Raw genomic sequence first — 18,463 nt, forward strand, 5'->3', positions numbered from 1 at the left:
TGAAGGCACGCCTGGCAGTGGTGGGGCGATTAAAATTGAGGATGCGGAAAAGACTGGAATGGGGTGGAGTGCAAAAGATTTCAAGGGGGTGGTGGATGGGAAAAGGTTGCGGAGATGAGGCCATGGAGGATTTGAAGAACATGATGAGGTGTTACTTGGCCAGGAGCCAGGGATTTAATGAGGAATAATCAAAGCAAGGTTTAATAGTTGCCCATCTCTCACTCGCTGTAGGTCGATCAGCTTTGTTCCCTGTTGAAGACGGCTTCCTCGACAACAGCCAGGGCGACCAATCTTTATCTTCAGGCCTGAACTCCCCGGCTCTCAGTCAGAACGGGAAACCAGGAGAACGATATTCCCGAAAGGTTTTCGTTGGAGGTTTGCCTCCCGACATCGATGAAGGTGAGTTAACGGTTCTCGTCCATGGGACACTTGCCGCCTCCTTTTCGGACAGGACCTCGGAGGATAGCCAATGAAATGTAAACTTCTATCTTGCCCACATTTGATGTTTTCCCTGTTATTTTCGAGGTCTAGTCCGTTCTCCCTCCCCTGCTTCCAGTGAAAAGGGAGTGTAATTCATTTGAAGAGGCGATGGCCTCGTGGTATTAACACTGGAATATTAATCCAGAAACTCAGTTAATGTTCTGGGGAGTCGGGTTCGAATCCTGCCACAGCAGATGGTGGAATTTGAGTTCAATTTTTAAAAACAAAATCTGGAATGAAGAATCTATTCATGACCATGAAACCATTGTCGGAAAAACCCATCTGGTTCACTCATGTCCTTTAGCGAAGGAAATCTGCCGTCCTTACCTGGTCTGGCCTACATGCGATTCCAGAGCTACAGCAATGAATCATAGAATCCCTACAGTGCAGAAGGAGGCCATTCAGCCCATCGAGTCTGCATCGACCACAATCTCACCCAGGCCCTATCCCTTTGACCCCATATTTACCCTGCTAATCCCCCTGACACCAAGGGCAATTTAGCATGGTTGATCAACCTAATCCGCATATTTTTGGACTGTGGGAGGAAACCGGAGCACCCGGAGGAAACACACGGGGAGAACGTGCAAACTCCACGCAGACAATGACCCAAGCCGGGAATCAAACCCGGCTCCCTGGCGCTGTGAGGCAGCAGTGCTAACCATTGTGCCACCCTCATGAAGTTGGCTCTCAACTGCCCACGGGCAGCTAGGGATGGGCAATAAATGCTGTCCAGCCAGTGGCGCCCATGTCCTATGAATGAATAAAAATAAAAGACCTCACAACGTCACTTTGTTGAGTGCATTATATTGGAGAGAGCAGCTCACAAACCACACTCTGTCCAGTCATTAGTGTTTCCATCAACTGGTTGGTGGGAATGTGTGTTGGGAGTTGCACTACTTGGCTGTGTGCAGACACCATCTCTTTAACCTTACAGCGCGTAGAATGCCTGCCCTCCTACACTCCGAAATGACAATAGAGGTTTAATATACAGCGACCATGCATCATGAATATGCGAGCGCTGTGGTTATGTGACTGGACTAGTAATCCAGAAGGCAGCATGTATCACCCAGAGTCAACCCAAGCAGCTTACAAATTTAAATTCAGTTAGTTTTGTGAATCCGCAATCAAATGTAAGATTGCTGCTTGAAGCAAACTCATTGTTCAGTCATTTCCTTTCGGGAAAGAACCCTGCCCTTGTGACTGGGTCTGGCTTAGATGTGACTCTAGACCCACAGCAATCCTAACTGCCCTGTGACATAGTCTATCGAGGGGGTAGGCGATGGCTGAGTGGTACTGCCGCTAGAACTCCAGAAGTTCTGTTCATGTTCTGTTCTCATGTTCCCGGGTTCAAATCCCGTCACCGCAGATGCTGGAATTTGAATTCAATAAAAATATCTGGAATTAAGAATCTACTGATGACCATGAAACCATTGTCGATTGTCGGGAACAACCCATCTGGTTCACTAATATCCCTTAGCGAAGGAAATCTACCGTCCTTTCCTGGTCTGGCCTACATGTGATTCCAGAGCCCCAGCAATGTGGTTGACTCTCAACTGCCGCGGGGCAACTAGGGATGGGCAATAAATGCCCAGCCAGTGACGACTGTGTCCCACAAATGAATTTTTAAAATTGCCATTTCATTCACTATTGCTGAGGGGGAAAAACCCTGGAACTCCCTTCTTAACAGCACAGTGGGTATATCTGCACCACATAGCGTGCAGTGTGAAAAGGCAGCTTGCCACCATCATCTTAAAGGCAATTAGCAAATCGGTGCTTTCTTTGCCACGTATAGCTAATTTGGGAGGAATATTCTAACTTTGAAAAAGCAGTATGTTTTTGATTTGATTTATTATTGTCACATGCATACAGTGAAAAGTATTGTTTCTTGCACATTATCCAGACAAAGCATACCGTTCATGGAGAAGGAAAGGAGAGGGTGCAGAATGTAGTGTTACAGTCATAGCTAGGGTGTAGAGAAAGATCAACTTAATGTGAGGTAGATCCATTCAAAAGTCTGACGGCAGCAGGGAAGAAGCTGTTCTTGAGTCGGTTGGTACGTGACCTCAGACTTTTGTATCTTTTTCCCAACGGGAGCAGGTGGAAGAGAGAATGTCTGGGGCGCGTGGGGTCCTTAATTATGCTGGTTGCTTTTCCGAGGCAGCGGGAAGTGTAGACGGAGCCAATGGATGGGAGGCTAGAAGCCCAAAGGAGTTGTGCGTCCATTTCTGTGGTTGCTCTGTGATTTGGTAGAGTCAGAGGAACAGGGGGAAGATCATTTAGCCCCTGAGCCTATTCCACCATTCAGTAAGATCGTGGCTGATCTGTGGGTGAACCCCTTTGTCCCCGCATCCCCTTAATTCCTTTGCTGAACACAATTGTGTCAATCTCCGATTTAAAATTGACAATTGACCTGGCGTTGGTGGAAGAGTCCCAAACTTTACCAGCCTTTACTTGCAAGAGGCCAGTGCCTTCAGAGGAGGACCCAAAAGAGAAAAGGCTGGATAATCTCAGCAGGTCTGGCAGCATCGGCATGGAGAGAAAAGAGGTGACGTTTCGAGTCCTGATGACCCTTTGTCAAAGTGGGGAAAGAAACCCTGGAACTCTCTTTGACAAAGGGTCTTCTGGACCCTTTTCTGGACCCTTTTCTGGACCCTTTTCTGGACCCTTTTCTGGACCCTTTTCTCTCACAGATGCTGCCAGAGATTTTCCAGCATTTTCTCTCTTGGTTTCAGATTCCAGCATCCGCAGTAATTTGCTTTTATCCAGCCTTCAGTAGATGAATGGAAATGAGGGGTAAATATGTCTGATGGTCCTATTTTTCTGTTTTAGATGAAATAATCGCGACCTTCTGCTGTTTTGGCCAGCTAATGGTGGACTGGCCTCACAAGTCGGGAAGCAAATCCTACTTTCCCCCCAAAGGTGAGCGGTTATATTCAACTGTTGGCATGATCTACGCAGCGTACGGTTGTCTGTCTGTTGAAAGAGAATGGGCATAATGCACTGGCAAGTTGGTGAGCTACCTAATGTGGTTCTCAGGGACAGCAAAGGCCTCAGTCTGGGTCCTGGCCACCGCTGCATTTGTTAATCTGAGCACCTTGGACTAAGCTGCGCGAGGATCAACAGCGGCGTTCGCTCCTCGTCCCTGTCCAGGTGTCGCCACGGGAAACCAGAGTCAACCTGAAACCGACTCGACGATTCCAGTGAGATCATGGTTAATCTCTGGCAAAGGGTCATCCAGACTCGCACCGTTGGCTCCATGGTTAATCATGTGTCTCCGCTTCCTTTATCTGACCAAGTTTCCATATCCCTTCATGTCCTTACTCAACAAAAATCTCAGCAATTTCCATCGTGAGAATTTCAGTTGATCCACACAACAGCCACAGTTTAATGGGGGGGATAGAGAATTCCATACTTGCACTACCCTTCTGAAATGCTTTGTGATTTAACTCCGAAGTGTCTGTGTTCCAATTTTAAGCTTGTGACCCATGTTCTGTATCCCCCACAAAAGGAAATAGATATACTGTGTTGAATCTGGCATTCAGCTTTATTCATAGAATCGTAGATCCCTACAGTGCAGAAGTAGGCCATTTGGCCCATCGAGTCTGCGCCGACTCTCTGACGGTGCACCTTACCCATATCCACCCCCACCCTATCCCCATAACCCCATGTATTTTACCCCACTAATCCCCCTAACCTACACATCTTGGAACATAAGGGGCAATTTAGCATGGCCAATCCACCTAACAAGCGCCTCTTTGGACACCCTTTATTTTTTGGTTTTGTATCTATCTAATTGTAGACAGACTGTGACTTGCAATAGCTTCCCTTTCAACTCCTGTACCACTATCTCTGGTGTCCCCTTGGGACCTATCCTTGGCCCCCTCCTATTTGTAACCTACTTGCTACCCCACGGAGAAATCACATGCCCACCATCCCTTCTCTCAACTTCTCCATACCCTCTGATTTGTCACAATGCTTGTCTCGAGTCCTGGTCCGGTTGAGCAGAAATTCCCCTCAATTAAATATGAGGAAGTCGCCTCTTTCAGATTCCACCACACCCCTGCCATCCTACAAGCACTGATACCACCCTTCTCCCTCGCAACCGTCTGAGACTCAACATTGGTGTCATCTTGGACCCTGAGGCAAGTTTGCGACTTCAGAATCGTACCATCACTAAGACCAACTATTTTTAATTTCTGTAACACTGCCAGGCTTTTGCCCATCTCAGTTAGTCTACGGCTGAAACCCTCATCCGACCGTGTGTTACCTCTTGACTTGCTATTCCTGGTTGACATTCCACATTCAAATCCCCTCTCACCCCAACCATAAGCTTAGGCTGATCCAACACTCTGCTGTCCATGCCCCCAACTTGTACCAAGCCCCGTCCGCCTATCGTCCTTGTGCTCCCGTTTGAGCAATGCCTCGATTGTAAAATTCTCAACCTTGTTTTCACGTTCCTCTATGGCCCTTCTCTCCCCTGGCGCTGTAATCTCCTCCAGCGCTGTAGCGTGTTAGAGACATCCGGGCTCCCAAGTCTGACCTCTTTTGCATCCCGATTTTCAATCCCTCCACCACTGGTGGCTGTGCCTTGAGCTGACTGATCCCTTCCTGAACCTCTCCATTCCCCTTTCTTTCCTCCTTTTAAGATATTCCTTAAAAACTGCCTCTTTGACCAAGCTTTGGTCACCTGGCCTAATATCTCTTTAGGTGTCTCGTGGTGAAGATTTTGCTGTGTGCAGCTCCTGTGCAGTACCTCGGGATGTTTTTGGATGTTCCAGGTTCTATATAAATAGATGTTGTTGTTGCTGAATCCCTCATCCCATTGCCTCTGTCACTTATAGACTTGACTAATCCAACTCTCTTCTGGCCCAGCCTCAGCATTCCACCCTTGATAAACATGAGGTCATCCAAAATGCGACTGCCCATGCCCTAACATAGTCATATAATGCAGAAGAGGCCCTTTGGCCCATCCAGTCTGCACCAACCACGTCTCCCATTAAATGCGCTGATCCCATTTTCCTGTGTTTGTCCCATATCCTGATCCAAATATTTTTCAAAGGTTATAAGATTTTCAGCCTCTTCTACCTTCCCAGGCAGTGCATTCCAGATTCCCTCTTTGGGTGAAAAGGTGTTTTCTCAAATTTCTGAATCTCCTTACCTGAAAATTATGCTCCCTCGTCATTGCCCCCCTGAACCAAGGGGAACAGCTGCTCCCTACTCACCCTGTCCATACCCCTCATAATCTTCTACACCTCAATCATGTCCCCCCTCAGCCTTCTCTGCTCTAAAGAGAACAATCCAAGTCTATCTAGTCTCCCCTTATAGCTCAAATGGTCCATCCCAGGCAACATCCTGGTGAACCTCCTCTGTACCCCCTCTCGTGCTACCACATCCTTCCTATAGTGAGGTGACCAGAACTGCACACACTACTCCAGCTGTGGCCAAACCAACACTCAGTGCAACTCCAACATTACCTCCTTGTCATACACTCTGTGCCACGACTGATGAAAGCAAGCGCCTTCTTAACTCTCCTGTTCACATGCTTAAAGTTTCAAAGTTTATTTATGAGTCACAAGTAAGGCTTACATTAACACTGCAATGAAGTTACTGTGAAAATCCCTTAGTCGTCACAATCCAGCGCCTGTTCGGGTTCACCTGAGGGAGAATTTAGCACAGCCAATGCACCCTAACCAGCCCGTCTTTCAGACTGTGGGAGGAAACCGGAGCACCCGGAGGAAACCCACGCAGGGAGAACGTGCAGACTCCGCACAGACAGTGACCCGAGCGGGGAATCGAACCCGGGTCCCTGGCACTGTGAAGCAGCAGCGCTATCCCACTGTGCCACCGTGCCGCCCTGTGCTCTGCTGACTTCAGGGAATAATTGCCCCAAGAACCCTTCTGAGCTTCCCAGTGCCCTGCCATTCATTAAATACTCCCTCGCCTTGCTTCTTCTTCCCAAGCGCATCGCTGCAGGGTGAAGGCAGGACACGGGGAGGAAAGGCGTTCGGAAGTTGACAGCTTGGAGAACGCGTTAGGTTAAGGCTGCGTTTCCACTGACTGGTCTTTTGCTTTTGCAGGTTATGCCTTCTTGCTGTTTCAGGAGGAGTGCTCGGTTCAGGTTCTGATTGACGCCTGCTTTCAGGATGACGGTAAACTCTATTTGTGCGTCTCGAGCCGCACAGTCAAGGACAAGCCGGTGAGCAGGAGAGTTGCTAACCCTTTAGAGTGTGCGCTGTGCCTCGAGATTTCTGAGCTCTGCATCCTGTTCCAGTTAGAACACACTAATGGAAATGAATTCCACCCTCCTCAAAGGGAGCTGTAACTGCTGGGGATGAGAATCATTCTCATTACCGATCCTGTACACTCTGCTCCAACTTCCTGTTCAAGTACAGCTCAGGTTAGATACACTGTCCCATCAATGTGCAGAAGGTGATTTTTTTTGATTTGATTTATTATTGTGACATGTATTAGCACACAGTGAAAGGTATTGTTTCTTGCGTGCTATGCAGACAAAACGTACCGTGCATAGGGGAGAAAGGAAGGAGAGAGTGTGGAATATAGTGTTACAGTCATGGCTATGGTGTAGAGAAAGATCAACTTAGTGCGAGGTAGGTCCGTTCAAAAGTCTGTCAGCAGCAGGGAAGAAGCTGTTCTCGAGTCGATTGGTGCGTGACTTCAGGCTTTTGTATCTTTTTCCCGACGGAAGAAGGTGGAAGAGAGAATGCCCGGGGTGCGTGGGGTCCTTAATTATGCTGGCTGCTTTGCCGAGGCAGCGGGAAGTGTAGCCAGAGTCGATGGATGTGGGGTTGGTTTCCGTGATGGATTGGGCTACATTCACAACCTTTTGTAGTTCCTTGCGGTCTTGGGCAGAGCAGGAGCCATACCAAGCTGTGATACAACCAGATAGGATACTTCCTATGGTGCATCTGTAAAAATTGGTGAGCTTCGTGGTGGACGGGCCGGATTTCCTTAGCCTCTTGAGAAAGTAGAGGCATTGATGGGCTTTCTTAACTATAGTTTGATTTGATTTATTATTGTCACATGTATTAACATACAGTGAAAAGTATTGTTTCTTGCGCGCTACACAGACAAAACATACCGTTCATAGAGAAGGAAAGGAAAGAGCGCAGAATGTAGTGTTACAGTCCTAGCCAAGGTGTAGAGAAAGATCAACTTAATGCAAGTGTCGGCATGGGGGGAAGCAGGACAGGTTTTTGGTGATCTGGACACCTAGAAACTTGAAGTTTGGTATAACGTGAGAGTGGGACTTACCCTATTACCAAACTAGTCATCCTGGGAAATCATTGGATTTGGCAATGACCTGTTTCTGCTTTTGGCTAAAATCCATTTGGTTTTGGATCGAGAACCCAGTTCAGGTGGTGGAGGAACCACCCACGCAGCTACTGACGAACCAGTCAGCACTGGATTCTTGAGTTCAAGGCAGACTCCAACTTTTTCTTTTTAAACCCAAGTTTTAAGGGGGCCACAGTTTAAAAAGGGGAACGTCTTCTCTCGGAAGGTTGCTGGTGCTCAGAATTCTTTTCCACGGTTGGAGGCTGGGTCATTGAACAGATGTTTGGTTGAGTTTGTGGCTTGTGCTACCAAATAAACCTGTTGGACTTTAACCTGGTGTTGTGAGACTTCTTACTGGTTGAGATTAGACAGATATTTGACAAGGAAGTCGAGAGCTATGGGCGACAGGCAGGGAAACTTAAGTCAAGGGCACAGCCAGGTCAGCCATGATCTTACTAAATGGGCAGAGTGGGCTCGAGGGGCTAAATGGACTACTCCTGTTCCTGTTTCTTTGGTTCTTGTTATTAGAAAGATAAGTTGCTTTTGAGATGTCTTGACATTTAGTTCCATCCCACTTCCCAAGGCTTGTATGGATGCGTGAGATGGTGATCTGTGACTTGGGAACCACTTTTCTGTAATTTGGTTTTTGCCTAACTGGTTCAGCTGTGTTCTTAAAACAAATAGAAATTTGAGTTGGCCAACCACCCATTGCTGGTTTGATTCATCTGTGACTGTTTGGCCTACTTTCTGTGCTCAGGAGCCCCTGGGTTCCGAGATGATTTGCAATCCTTCAGCTCGGTCACATTCACCCCCCACGAGGGGAAGGAGTTGCTTCCAATCTTGGAGGTGGCAAGTGCTTATTTATGCGAGTACAGACTGGTGTTGGGGGTGGATGAGGGGGGAACAGGAAGCTCAGCTGGGGGGTCAAGTAGGACTTAAAGCTTGCAAGTGGTCTGGTTCAGCCCCAGACAGGGGAAAACAATAGGGTCACTAGCTGGGCAACCAAGGTTGTGGTGGCAAGTGCGATTGGTGCTGGGACCATTGTTCCTTATTTGCAACAATTAAGTCCTTCTGAAATTTTCACTGCAACGTTGTCAATGCAGCAGTTATTTTGCACAGAGCAAGTTCCCACAAGCAACGCCATGTGATAATGACCAGAGGTCCAGTAAAGGTCCAAGCTGGGAGCTATCTCCATGTTTGCTTCGACACGCGGCTCTGTTCAACACTACACTGACCCCCAGGCGCAAGTCATGTGTTCCCTTACATCCCTGTGTGGGCAGCACTGTCTTCAGTCTCGCGTACAAAGAGCCACAGGGCTATTACCAAGCAGTGGTAAGGTGTGCCGCCAGGATTTGGTTTGATTTGATTCATTATTGTCACATGTATTAACATACAGTGAAAAGTATTGCATCTTGTGCGCTATACAGACAAAGCATACTGTTCATAGAGAAGGAAAGGAGAGAGTGCAGAATGTAGTGTTACAGTCACAGCTAGGGTGTCGAGAAAGATCAATGTAATAAGATACATTCAAAAGTCTGACAGCAGCAGGGAAGAAGCTGTTCTTGAGTCAATTGGTGCGTGATCTCAGACTTTTGTATCTTTTTTCCGACGGAAGAAGGTGGAAGAGAGAATGTCCGGGGTGCGTGGGGTCCTTGATTATGCTGGGTGCTTTTCTGAGGCAGCGGCAAGTGCAGATGGAGTCAATGGATTGCGTGATGGACTGGGCTACGTTTGCGACCCTTTGTAGTTTCTTGCGATCTTGAGCAGAGCAGGAGCCATACCAAGCTGCTGTACCTCTCCTTCCATTAACTCCACCCATAGAATCCCTCCAGTGCAGAAGGAGGCCATTCGGCCCATCGAGTCTGCACCGACCACAATCCCACCCAGGCCCTATCCCCATAACCCCACGTATTTATCCTGCAAATCCCCCTGACACTAGGGTCAATTTTAGCATGGCCAATCAACCTAACCCGCACATCTTTGGACTGTGGGAGGAAACCCACGCAGACACGGGGAGAATGTGCAAACTCCACACAGATAAGTGTGACTACGTCATGCTGTTGCTTGACTAGTCTGTGTGATAACTCTCCCAATTTTGGCATAACCCCCCCAGATGTTAACAAGGAGGACTTTGTAGGGAAGACAGGGCTGGTTTTGCTGTTGTTGTTTCCAGTGCCCCTATTGATGCTGGGTGGTCTGTCTGGTTTCAATCCCTTTTGTTCCAAGACTGAGTGTCTTGCTACTGAACCAGATGGGTTTTTATGACAATCGACAATGGTTTCATGGTCATCATGGGACTTTTAATTCCGAATATTTGATTGAGTTTTATATACATTCCACCATCTGCCATGGTGGGATTTGAACCTGAGTCCCTAGAACATTATCCTGGGTCTCTGGATTACTCGTCAAGTGACAATACCACTGTGCCCCCGCCTCCCCTTTGTCTCAGAAGCCATTTTTTGTCACTCATGCCCAATGAACGTTGAGCGTGACTGGGAAGAACCCAAGCCCAGGGGAGGGCATTTATCATCAATAGTGATAAGCTGACTTTGTTGTTTGGTTGATTTATATTGTTTCCACCTCGCTTCACCTCCCTCTGCCTTGCGCTCCTTCCAGTCTGCCTCTGTTCCCCATCCATTCTCCCCTGCCTCTACTGTGCCCTTCCAATCCTGCCTCTGTGCTGTGGCAATGCATTGCCCCAACTGAGCAGAGATTGGATTTTACTCGCTCTGCCAAAGGGAAGGACTTAAGATACTGTTGACCGATGGGCGTCTGTTTGTACTGCTGTGGTTGGGTCGGGGACAGTGGAAAGCAGGAACTGAGCCCGGAATCATCCCAATCTGTTTGCCACGGTTATGGGGCGACCAATTCTCCACCGGTGATGCGTTAATTTATGGGTTTTGCCTTTCCTTTCTGGCTTCAGGTGCAGATCAGACCCTGGAGTCTGAGTGACAGCGACTTTGTACTGGACGGCTCGCAACCTCTGGACCCCAGGAAGACTGTCTTTGTGGGAGGTGTCCCGAGACCACTAAAAGCTGGTAAATCATTGATTACTTATTGTAGTTAAGTGAGGAGGGGGGAGGAGGCGGGGAGGGAGGTCATTGCAAGACTGTGCCAACTTACAGTTAGCTAGCTCAAAAGGAAGAAGTCCTTTCTGCTGGGTTTCTGCCCAAAGCCCAGATCAAGACTTAGTGAAACTCCATGGTAGGGTTTAAGTCTTTAAGATGTTGAAGGGTTGGATGGGTGGAAATGTTGGCAAATGGATGCAGTCATGCAGAGGATTAAACACAGTTAATACCGTTTTTATTTTTCTCCTCTCTGTCGAGCTTTAGCCTTGATCAAACTTTTTGTTCTTGTGTTTTTCTATAAATGGTGAAGGAATGTCTCAGACCTTTACCTGTCTCTAGTTGCGCCAGGTCTCCTGGATCATTCCTAATGGCATGACAAGGGTTAGTGAGAGCAATAACGTTCTGCCATGAGGTCGTTGCTCCAAATATCTGACATCAAACCTGATTTGCAGTTTGAATAATTAATCGGTTTGGATCTCACCGCTGACATCAGCGTTTGTAAGCAGCAGTCAGACAGAGGATTAATCACAGCTATGCTGTTTGTTTTCCCCTCTCTGTCACATGGCAACTTATTTACCACCCAGCATTCAACTAAGTTGTCTTGAGCCCAATATTCCGTTCCCCATTTCAAGACCAACTTGGCTATTTCGTTTCGCAATGTATTGACACCAGTCAAGTCATCAGAACACAAGAAACAGAAGCGGGAGTAGGCCGCAAGCCTGCCCTGCCATTCGATGTAACCATGGCACCAGTCAACAGGCACAAAGCAGCACATCTTGCACTTCTAACAGGAATCAGATTGTACCAGTCAGCTGAAGAAAGAGGCCATTTGGCCCATCGAGCCTGCGCCGACAACAATCGCACCCAAACCCTAACCCTGTAACCTCATGTATTTACCCTGCTGATCCCCCAGACTCTATAAGGGGCAATTTAGCATGGCCAATCAACCTAACCTGCACATCTTCTGGACTGTGGGAGGGAACCGGAGCACCCGGAGGAAACCCATGCACACATGGGGAGGAGAGTGTCCAAACTCCAGACAGACAGTGACCCGAGGCTGGACTTGAACCCGGGGCCCTGGCGCTGTGAGGCAGCAGTGCTAACCACTGTGCCACAGTGCTGTGCCACTTGCGACCAGGACCAGGGGTAACAAATAGACAATCGCGAATAAATCCAGTCAGGGAATGGAGGAGGGAATATTCAGAGGGTGGTGAGAATTGTGCAATTTGCTGCTACCACATGAAGTGACTGAGAATGGCTGCTCATTTTGGGGGTAAATTGGGTAAAACATGAACAAGAAAGAAATAGCTGTGTGAGGCTGAATTGTACACGCTCTTTTTTTTAATATACTTTTCCAATTCAATCAAATCGAATCCAATTCAGAGTCTCAACAAGTTGAGACATTTCAGATCCAGGCTGACAAGACAGGACGGGAGACCAAAACCACCCTGTCCTGGGCCTGATCTACATGAGTCAAGCTGATTGGAGAAGGGGGAGGATCCTCCTCCAAGACTTGAGCTCATTTGCATCTCAGTCAAAAGGCCGAGATGCCGCTTTTAAAAATTGCTTCATATGAAACATGAAGCCTCAGCATAACCTAATGACCTCAACCAAGTGCAGGCGATCCATACTACACTTGATCTTAGCCAGGGCTGGCGCGTTTCCTGCCAGGGCAGGGGGTGGGAGTTTGGAGAGGGGGCACATAAAATGGGGGGGGTTGGCCCTCCCCAAAACTTTCCCACCAACACTCCAAGCTCACCCCCATAATACCGGGGGGGCGGGGCGGGGGGCAATTTAACATGGCCAAACCACCTAATCCGCACACCTTTGGACTGTGGGAGGAAACCGGAGCACCCGGAGGAAACCCACGCAGACATGGGGAGAATGTGCAAACTCCACACAGACAGTGACCCAAGCCGGGAATCGAACCCGGGTCCCTGGTGCTGTGAGGCAGCGGTGCTAACCATTGTGCCACCGTGTCCCCCATGGAGGGAACCTTCATGATGTGGTTCAAACAAGTTGATGATCAGCCTGTTGGCCCTTCCGGAAACGTTGTGGGGGAAAAAAGTGTGAAAATGTGACACAAAGGAGCCAACTTCATGGATCAACGTGTGAAGCCGGTATCCAAGTCTCCTTTTCTGTGCGCTGCATTTCTCATTCTAGGCCGGTGAAACTAATGGGATGTGGTTTTGGGGCGTTGGTGGGGAGGGGAGATAGATAGGGTCTTAATTAATAAGGGGATCAGGGGTAATGGGGATGAGAAAAGTATCAGCCATGATTGATTGGCGGAGCAGACGCGATGAGCTGAGTGGCCTTAATCTGCTTATGGTCTGCGGTGGTGATGGGGGTGCGGGGGCTGTTATCACGTTTGCTCGGTTAAATGCTGAGAGTTTGCCGTTGCAGTGGAGCTTGCCATGATCATGGACCAGTTGTATGGAGGAGTTTGCTACGCTGGCATCGACACTGACCCTGAGCTGAAATACCCCAAAGGAGCGGGCAGGGTGGCCTTTGCCAATCAGCAGAGCTACATCGCAGCTATCAGCGCTCGGTTCATCCAGCTGCAACATCGAGACATCGACAAGCGGGTAAGAGGCACTGGGTGCATCCAGTTTGGGGATTGTTCCCCTTGCAACAGCTGAAGGGAAATTCAATACAGGCGGTCAGAGTCCTGAAAAGAGAAGGCTTGCCTTTATGTGATGTCTTTTCGGGATGTCCCAAAGCCAAGTCAGTACCTGTGTGCTCACTGCTGAGATGTTGGGACAGTGTGAGCATGGCTCTCCGAGTAAGGGGCAGGCCCTTTCGGGTTGAGGTGAGGAGGAACTTCCCCACTCGGAGGGTGGTGAATCTTGGAAACACTCTGCCTTGGAGTTGCCTTGGAAGCTCAATCACGCACAGTGGTTAGTGCTGCTGCCTCACAGCGCCAGGGACCCGGGTTCAATTCCCAGCTTGGGTCACTGTCTGTGCGGAGTTTGCACTTTCTCCCCGTGTCTGCGTGGGTTTCCTCCGGGTGCTCCGGTTTCCAAATTCTGAAAGAGGTGCTGGTTAGGGTGCATTGACCCGAACAGGTGCCGGAGTGTGGCGACTAGGGAAACTTCACAGTAACTTCATTGCAGTGTTAATGTAAGCCTTACTTGTGACACTAATAAATAAACTTTACTTTTACATTCGGGATGGATTTCTGGACAGGAACGACATCTAGGGATGCGGGGATAATGGGGAATGGGGAAATGACACAAGAGGGAGATGATCAGCTGCCATCTGTTTGAATGGCGAAGCAGGTTCAATGGGCTGAATGGCCTCCTGCTCGTACGGCCCACGTCCCAATCCACAGCCAAGCTTCCCCCAAACAACAACGTGCTAGTGAACCAGATCATCTGTTTATGAAGCAGGTGACTGAGGGATATTGGTGTCAGATACCTGAGAGAACCTCGCCGTTCATGTTGATAAAATACTGCCTCTCTTGTGGACATCGGGGAGGAGCTCAGTTCAATGGCGTGATGTTTGAGCAGGCAAAAGAGGGAGACCTGCTTTCTGAAAGGGGCGGGTCAGTCAGCAGAGCATGTGTGTTTAATCTGCCTGGCCAAAGATTCAACAAGGGGGGGGGATGAGGAGAATCTTTTATTTTCCCAAGTAGTGAGCTGTGTTCTGGAGTTCACTGACCAGTAGGGTGGGAGAGGCAAGTTGAGCAGTACTGTTCGAAGGTGCACAGTGGCTGCCACTGCTGCCTCACAGCGCCAGGGACCTGGGTTCGATTCCTGGCTTGGGTCACCGTCTGTGTGGAGTCTGCACATTCTCTCCGTGGGTTTCCTCCGGGTGCTCCATCGCATCCAGCCTGCGTATCCTCTGGTTTCCTCCCACAGCCCGGAAGACATGCTGGTTGGGTGCATTGGCCGTGCTAAATTCTCCCTCAGTTTACCCGAACAGGCGCCAGAGTGTGGCGACTGGGGGATTTTCACAGTAACTTCATTGCAGTGTTAATGTAAGTCTACTTGTGACACTAATAAATAAACTTTAAAAAACAACTTTAAAAAAGTTTAATGGGGGGGGGAATAATTGGAGGGAAGGAGCATGTTGAATAAAGTTTATTTATTAGTCACATGTAAGGCTTACATTAACACTGCAATGAAGTTACTGTGAAAATCCCCTAGTCGCCACAGTCTGGCGCCTGTTCGGGTCAATGTACCCTAACCAGCACCTCTTTCGGACTGTGGGAGGAAACCGGAGCACCCGGCGGAAACCCACGCAGACGCGGGGAGAAAGTGCCGACTCCGCACAGACAGTGACCCCAAGCCGGGAATCGAACCCGGGTCCCTGGCGCTGTGAGGCAGCAGTGCTAACCACTGTGCCACCCATGGGGATGAATCGGATAGCACTTGGAAAGAGGTGGCACAGGCAATACCAGGAGATTCTATGTTCTCGCTATAAAGGGCGGCACGGTGGCACAGTGGGTTAGCACTGCTGCTTCACAGCTCCAGGGATCTGGGTTCGATTCCCGGCTTGGGTCACTGTCTGCGCGGAGTTTGCACATTCTCCCCATGTCTGCGTGGGTTTCCTCCGGGTGCTCCGGTTTCCTCCCACAGTCCAAAGATGTGCGGGTTCGGTTGATTGGCCATGCTAAAAAATGCCCCTTAGTGTCCTGAGATGCGTAGGTTAGAGGGATTAACAGGGAAATATGTCGGGATATAGGGGTACGGCCTGGGTGGGATTGTGATCGGTGCAGACTCGATGGGCCAAATGGCCTCTTTCTGCACTGTAGGGTTTCTATGTTTTCTATAATCCTGCACTTGGCTCCCCTGCTGCTGGCTCCCCTTGTCCCGCCCCCCCCCCCCCCCCCCCCACCCCAAAACCAAACAGAGAGGGTTGCGTGCCCTCGGCCCAGTCTGGAATCTGAGCACCCACCGCAGACTGCCACAAGAGGGCAGGAGAGAGCAGCGGTGCGGCCTCGTGTGTGTGTGTGTGTGTGCATGACCACAGTAAGTAGGAGCCGGGGCGGGAGATGCTTAAAACCCCTAATTGGGGAGATTGACAACAGCTGCAATTGAAACATCGACGGGTTCGAGTTATCGACAAAGTCCCCCTCAGCCGATATTCAATAAAACCCCACAAATTGGGGCAGAGTTTGCCTTTTCGGTGATGACGAAGGCTCTGGTTTGCTTATATGACTGTACTTGACAGTAATGTGTTGCACTGAAGCACGCTGAAACTTCAGAGAGTCCAGATAAGGTGCTATATTAAGAGAAGTAGTTATTTATGTTCGGGAGATACTGGACAGAATGAGCACGCCTGCCCTAACTCTTGGCAGCTCTTTAGGTTCTTGGCTGGTACAGGGCTGCCCTCTGGTGGCTATCGGCAGATGAAGCAAGCAGCTTCGGAGAATGAATTTTTAAACTACAGCAGTGGGTGGTGATAAAGAGTTCCTCGGCTTCAAAAGCAGAAGGAAAGGCTGGGAAAGGGAAATGATTCGTGGTACAAAATTTCTCCCCGCTATTGATCGCTGTCCAGGAAGGTGCACGGTTACTGAGGCAATCTGTGTCTGAGTAATCTAATGTTCTGATCAGTGCCAGCCATTCTTGTGGTCCTCTCTCTGGACAGTCTCGAGTTCACTCCTGCCTTGCCTCTTCGGTGGTTTGAGAGGACCATTCTCCTCCTGGCACAGTGGTTGGCACACTGCTCCTTCACAGCGCCAGGGAGCCCCGGGTTCGATTCCGGCCTTGGGTGACTCTGTCTGTCTGTGTGGAGTTTGCATGTTCTCCGTGTCTGCGTGGGTTTCCTCCCACACTCCAAAGATAGAGTCATCGAGGTTTACAGCATGGAGACAGGCCCTTCGGCCCAACTTGTCCATGCAACCCTCTTTTTTTGTTTTAAATCCCTAAGCTAGTTCCAGTTGCCCGCATTTGGCCCATATCCCTCTATATCCATCGTACCCATGTAACTGTATAAACGCTTTTTAAAAGACAAAATTGTACCCACCTCTACTACTACCTCTGGCAGCTTGTTCCAGACACTCCCCACCCTCTGTGTGAAACTAAATTGCCCCTCTGGACACTTTTATTTATCTCTCCCCCTTGTGAGTTGGGTTGATTGGCCATGCTAAATTAACCCTCAGTATCAGCGGGACTGTGCAGGGTAAATGTGTGGGGGAACATAGAATCCCTACAGCGCAGGAGGAGGCCATTCGGCCCATCGAGTCTGCACCGACCACAATCCCGCCCAGGCCCTATTCCTGTAACCCCACATATTTACCCCACTCATCCCCCTGACACTAGGGGCAATTTAGCACGGCCAATCCACCTAACCCCGCACATCTTTGGTTGTGGGGATGTAGCCTGGGTGGGATTGTTGTCGGTGCAGGCCCGATGGGGCCAATGCACTGTAGGAATTCAATGATCACCGCACTCCAATGAGATAGAAAAAAGAAATCTGCCAAGTGGTAATGTCTTGGGGCAAAGGGTTGGTGAGGGTTTGGGGAGGGTGAGGGAGGGAGGAGGAGCAAAGGTCTGACTGAGTTTTTTTTTTTCTTTTGCCTTCTCTCTCTGGCCAGGTGGAGGTGAAGCCCTACGTCTTGGTGGACCAGCTGTGTGACGAGTGCCAGGGCGCCCACTGCAACGGCAAGTTCGCCCCCTTCTTCTGCGCCAACATCACGTGCCTGCAGTACTACTGCGACTACTGCTGGAGCAGCATCCACTCCCAGGCCGGCCGCGAGTACCACAAACCACTGGTGAAGGAGGGCGGGGAGAGGCTGCGACAGCTCCCGTTCCGCTGGAGCTGAGCATCACCCCTGTCCCTCCTTTGTCGCCTTTTCCTTTTGGGAGGGGGGAAGGTGACGCCAAGCTGTGGAACCCACGAATCAATATTTAGTGGCTATTTGTTAACCTGCCGTTCCTTTATCTAAAAGTGTTTGTGCACAGAATTTCAGACCCAATATATCTTTGTTTAAAAAAAAAATCTGGCTTTGCCTGTTCACCCATCTTGTTAGCGCAGATGTATAAATGAAGGTGTAATAAGTGTTCTATTTTTTTTTTTGCGGTTCTCCACCTATGAAATTATTTTCTTTTTGTTTCTTTCTGGTCAGGGGTGAGCAACGTAATTGTTAAATGCACAGAGCAGGGTGAGTCTGGGTACGGGGAGGGGGATTGATGGCGTGGCCAGTGGCGTGTGGTACCGAGCAGTGGCTGGGTGAGGTTTCGGGGTCTTGGCGGTGTGCAGGTGTTACGTGTTGAGTGGTGCGGAGATATGTTAGCAGAGTGTGCTGGGAAGTTGCAGTGCTCAGGGGACGGGTGGACGAGAAGGGCAAGCGTTTCGGCCTTTCCCTCCAGTGTTGGGAGGGGGGCAGATAGGGAGGGGTTGCTATTATTTTCTTTTAATTATTATTGTCGGGTTTCTGTAGAGTGGTACGGTTCCTTCAGTGGGAATCCAAGCCAGCCTTGTGCTCACTTCACATAACCTCCCCCTTCCCGCCGCCTAAACGTCACTCGGTGAAGGGCGGTTTTCACCTGCACGCGGAAGACTCGATAGTCGCTGAGCGTAGCCAGAGGGCCCTCAGGCGGAAAGAATGGGTGGGGTTCGTCAGCGCAGCACCTGACAACCAAAGGGGGTGGGTCAGCGATTTCCCCCTCCAACGC

General features: G+C 49.4%; 1 protein-coding gene across 1 annotated transcript in view; it reads left to right on the forward strand.

Annotated features, from left to right (window-relative positions):
• Positions 1-17,776, forward strand: part of LOC144510157 (cytoplasmic polyadenylation element-binding protein 2-like) — a 45,823-nt gene extending 28,047 nt beyond the window's left edge. The window contains exons 3-8 of the mRNA XM_078239547.1: positions 232-399; positions 3,310-3,399; positions 6,558-6,676; positions 10,697-10,811; positions 13,245-13,426; positions 17,383-17,776. Coding sequence (XP_078095673.1) covers positions 232-399; positions 3,310-3,399; positions 6,558-6,676; positions 10,697-10,811; positions 13,245-13,426; positions 17,383-17,610 — 902 coding nt within the window. The 3' untranslated portion in view covers positions 17,611-17,776. The remainder of the gene's footprint in view (positions 1-231; positions 400-3,309; positions 3,400-6,557; positions 6,677-10,696; positions 10,812-13,244; positions 13,427-17,382) is intronic.
• The last annotated feature ends 687 nt before the right edge of the window (positions 17,777-18,463 follow it).

The sequence above is a fragment of the Mustelus asterias genome, chromosome 22 (genome assembly GCF_964213995.1).
Source record: "Mustelus asterias chromosome 22, sMusAst1.hap1.1, whole genome shotgun sequence".
NCBI lineage: Eukaryota > Metazoa > Chordata > Chondrichthyes > Carcharhiniformes > Triakidae > Mustelus > Mustelus asterias.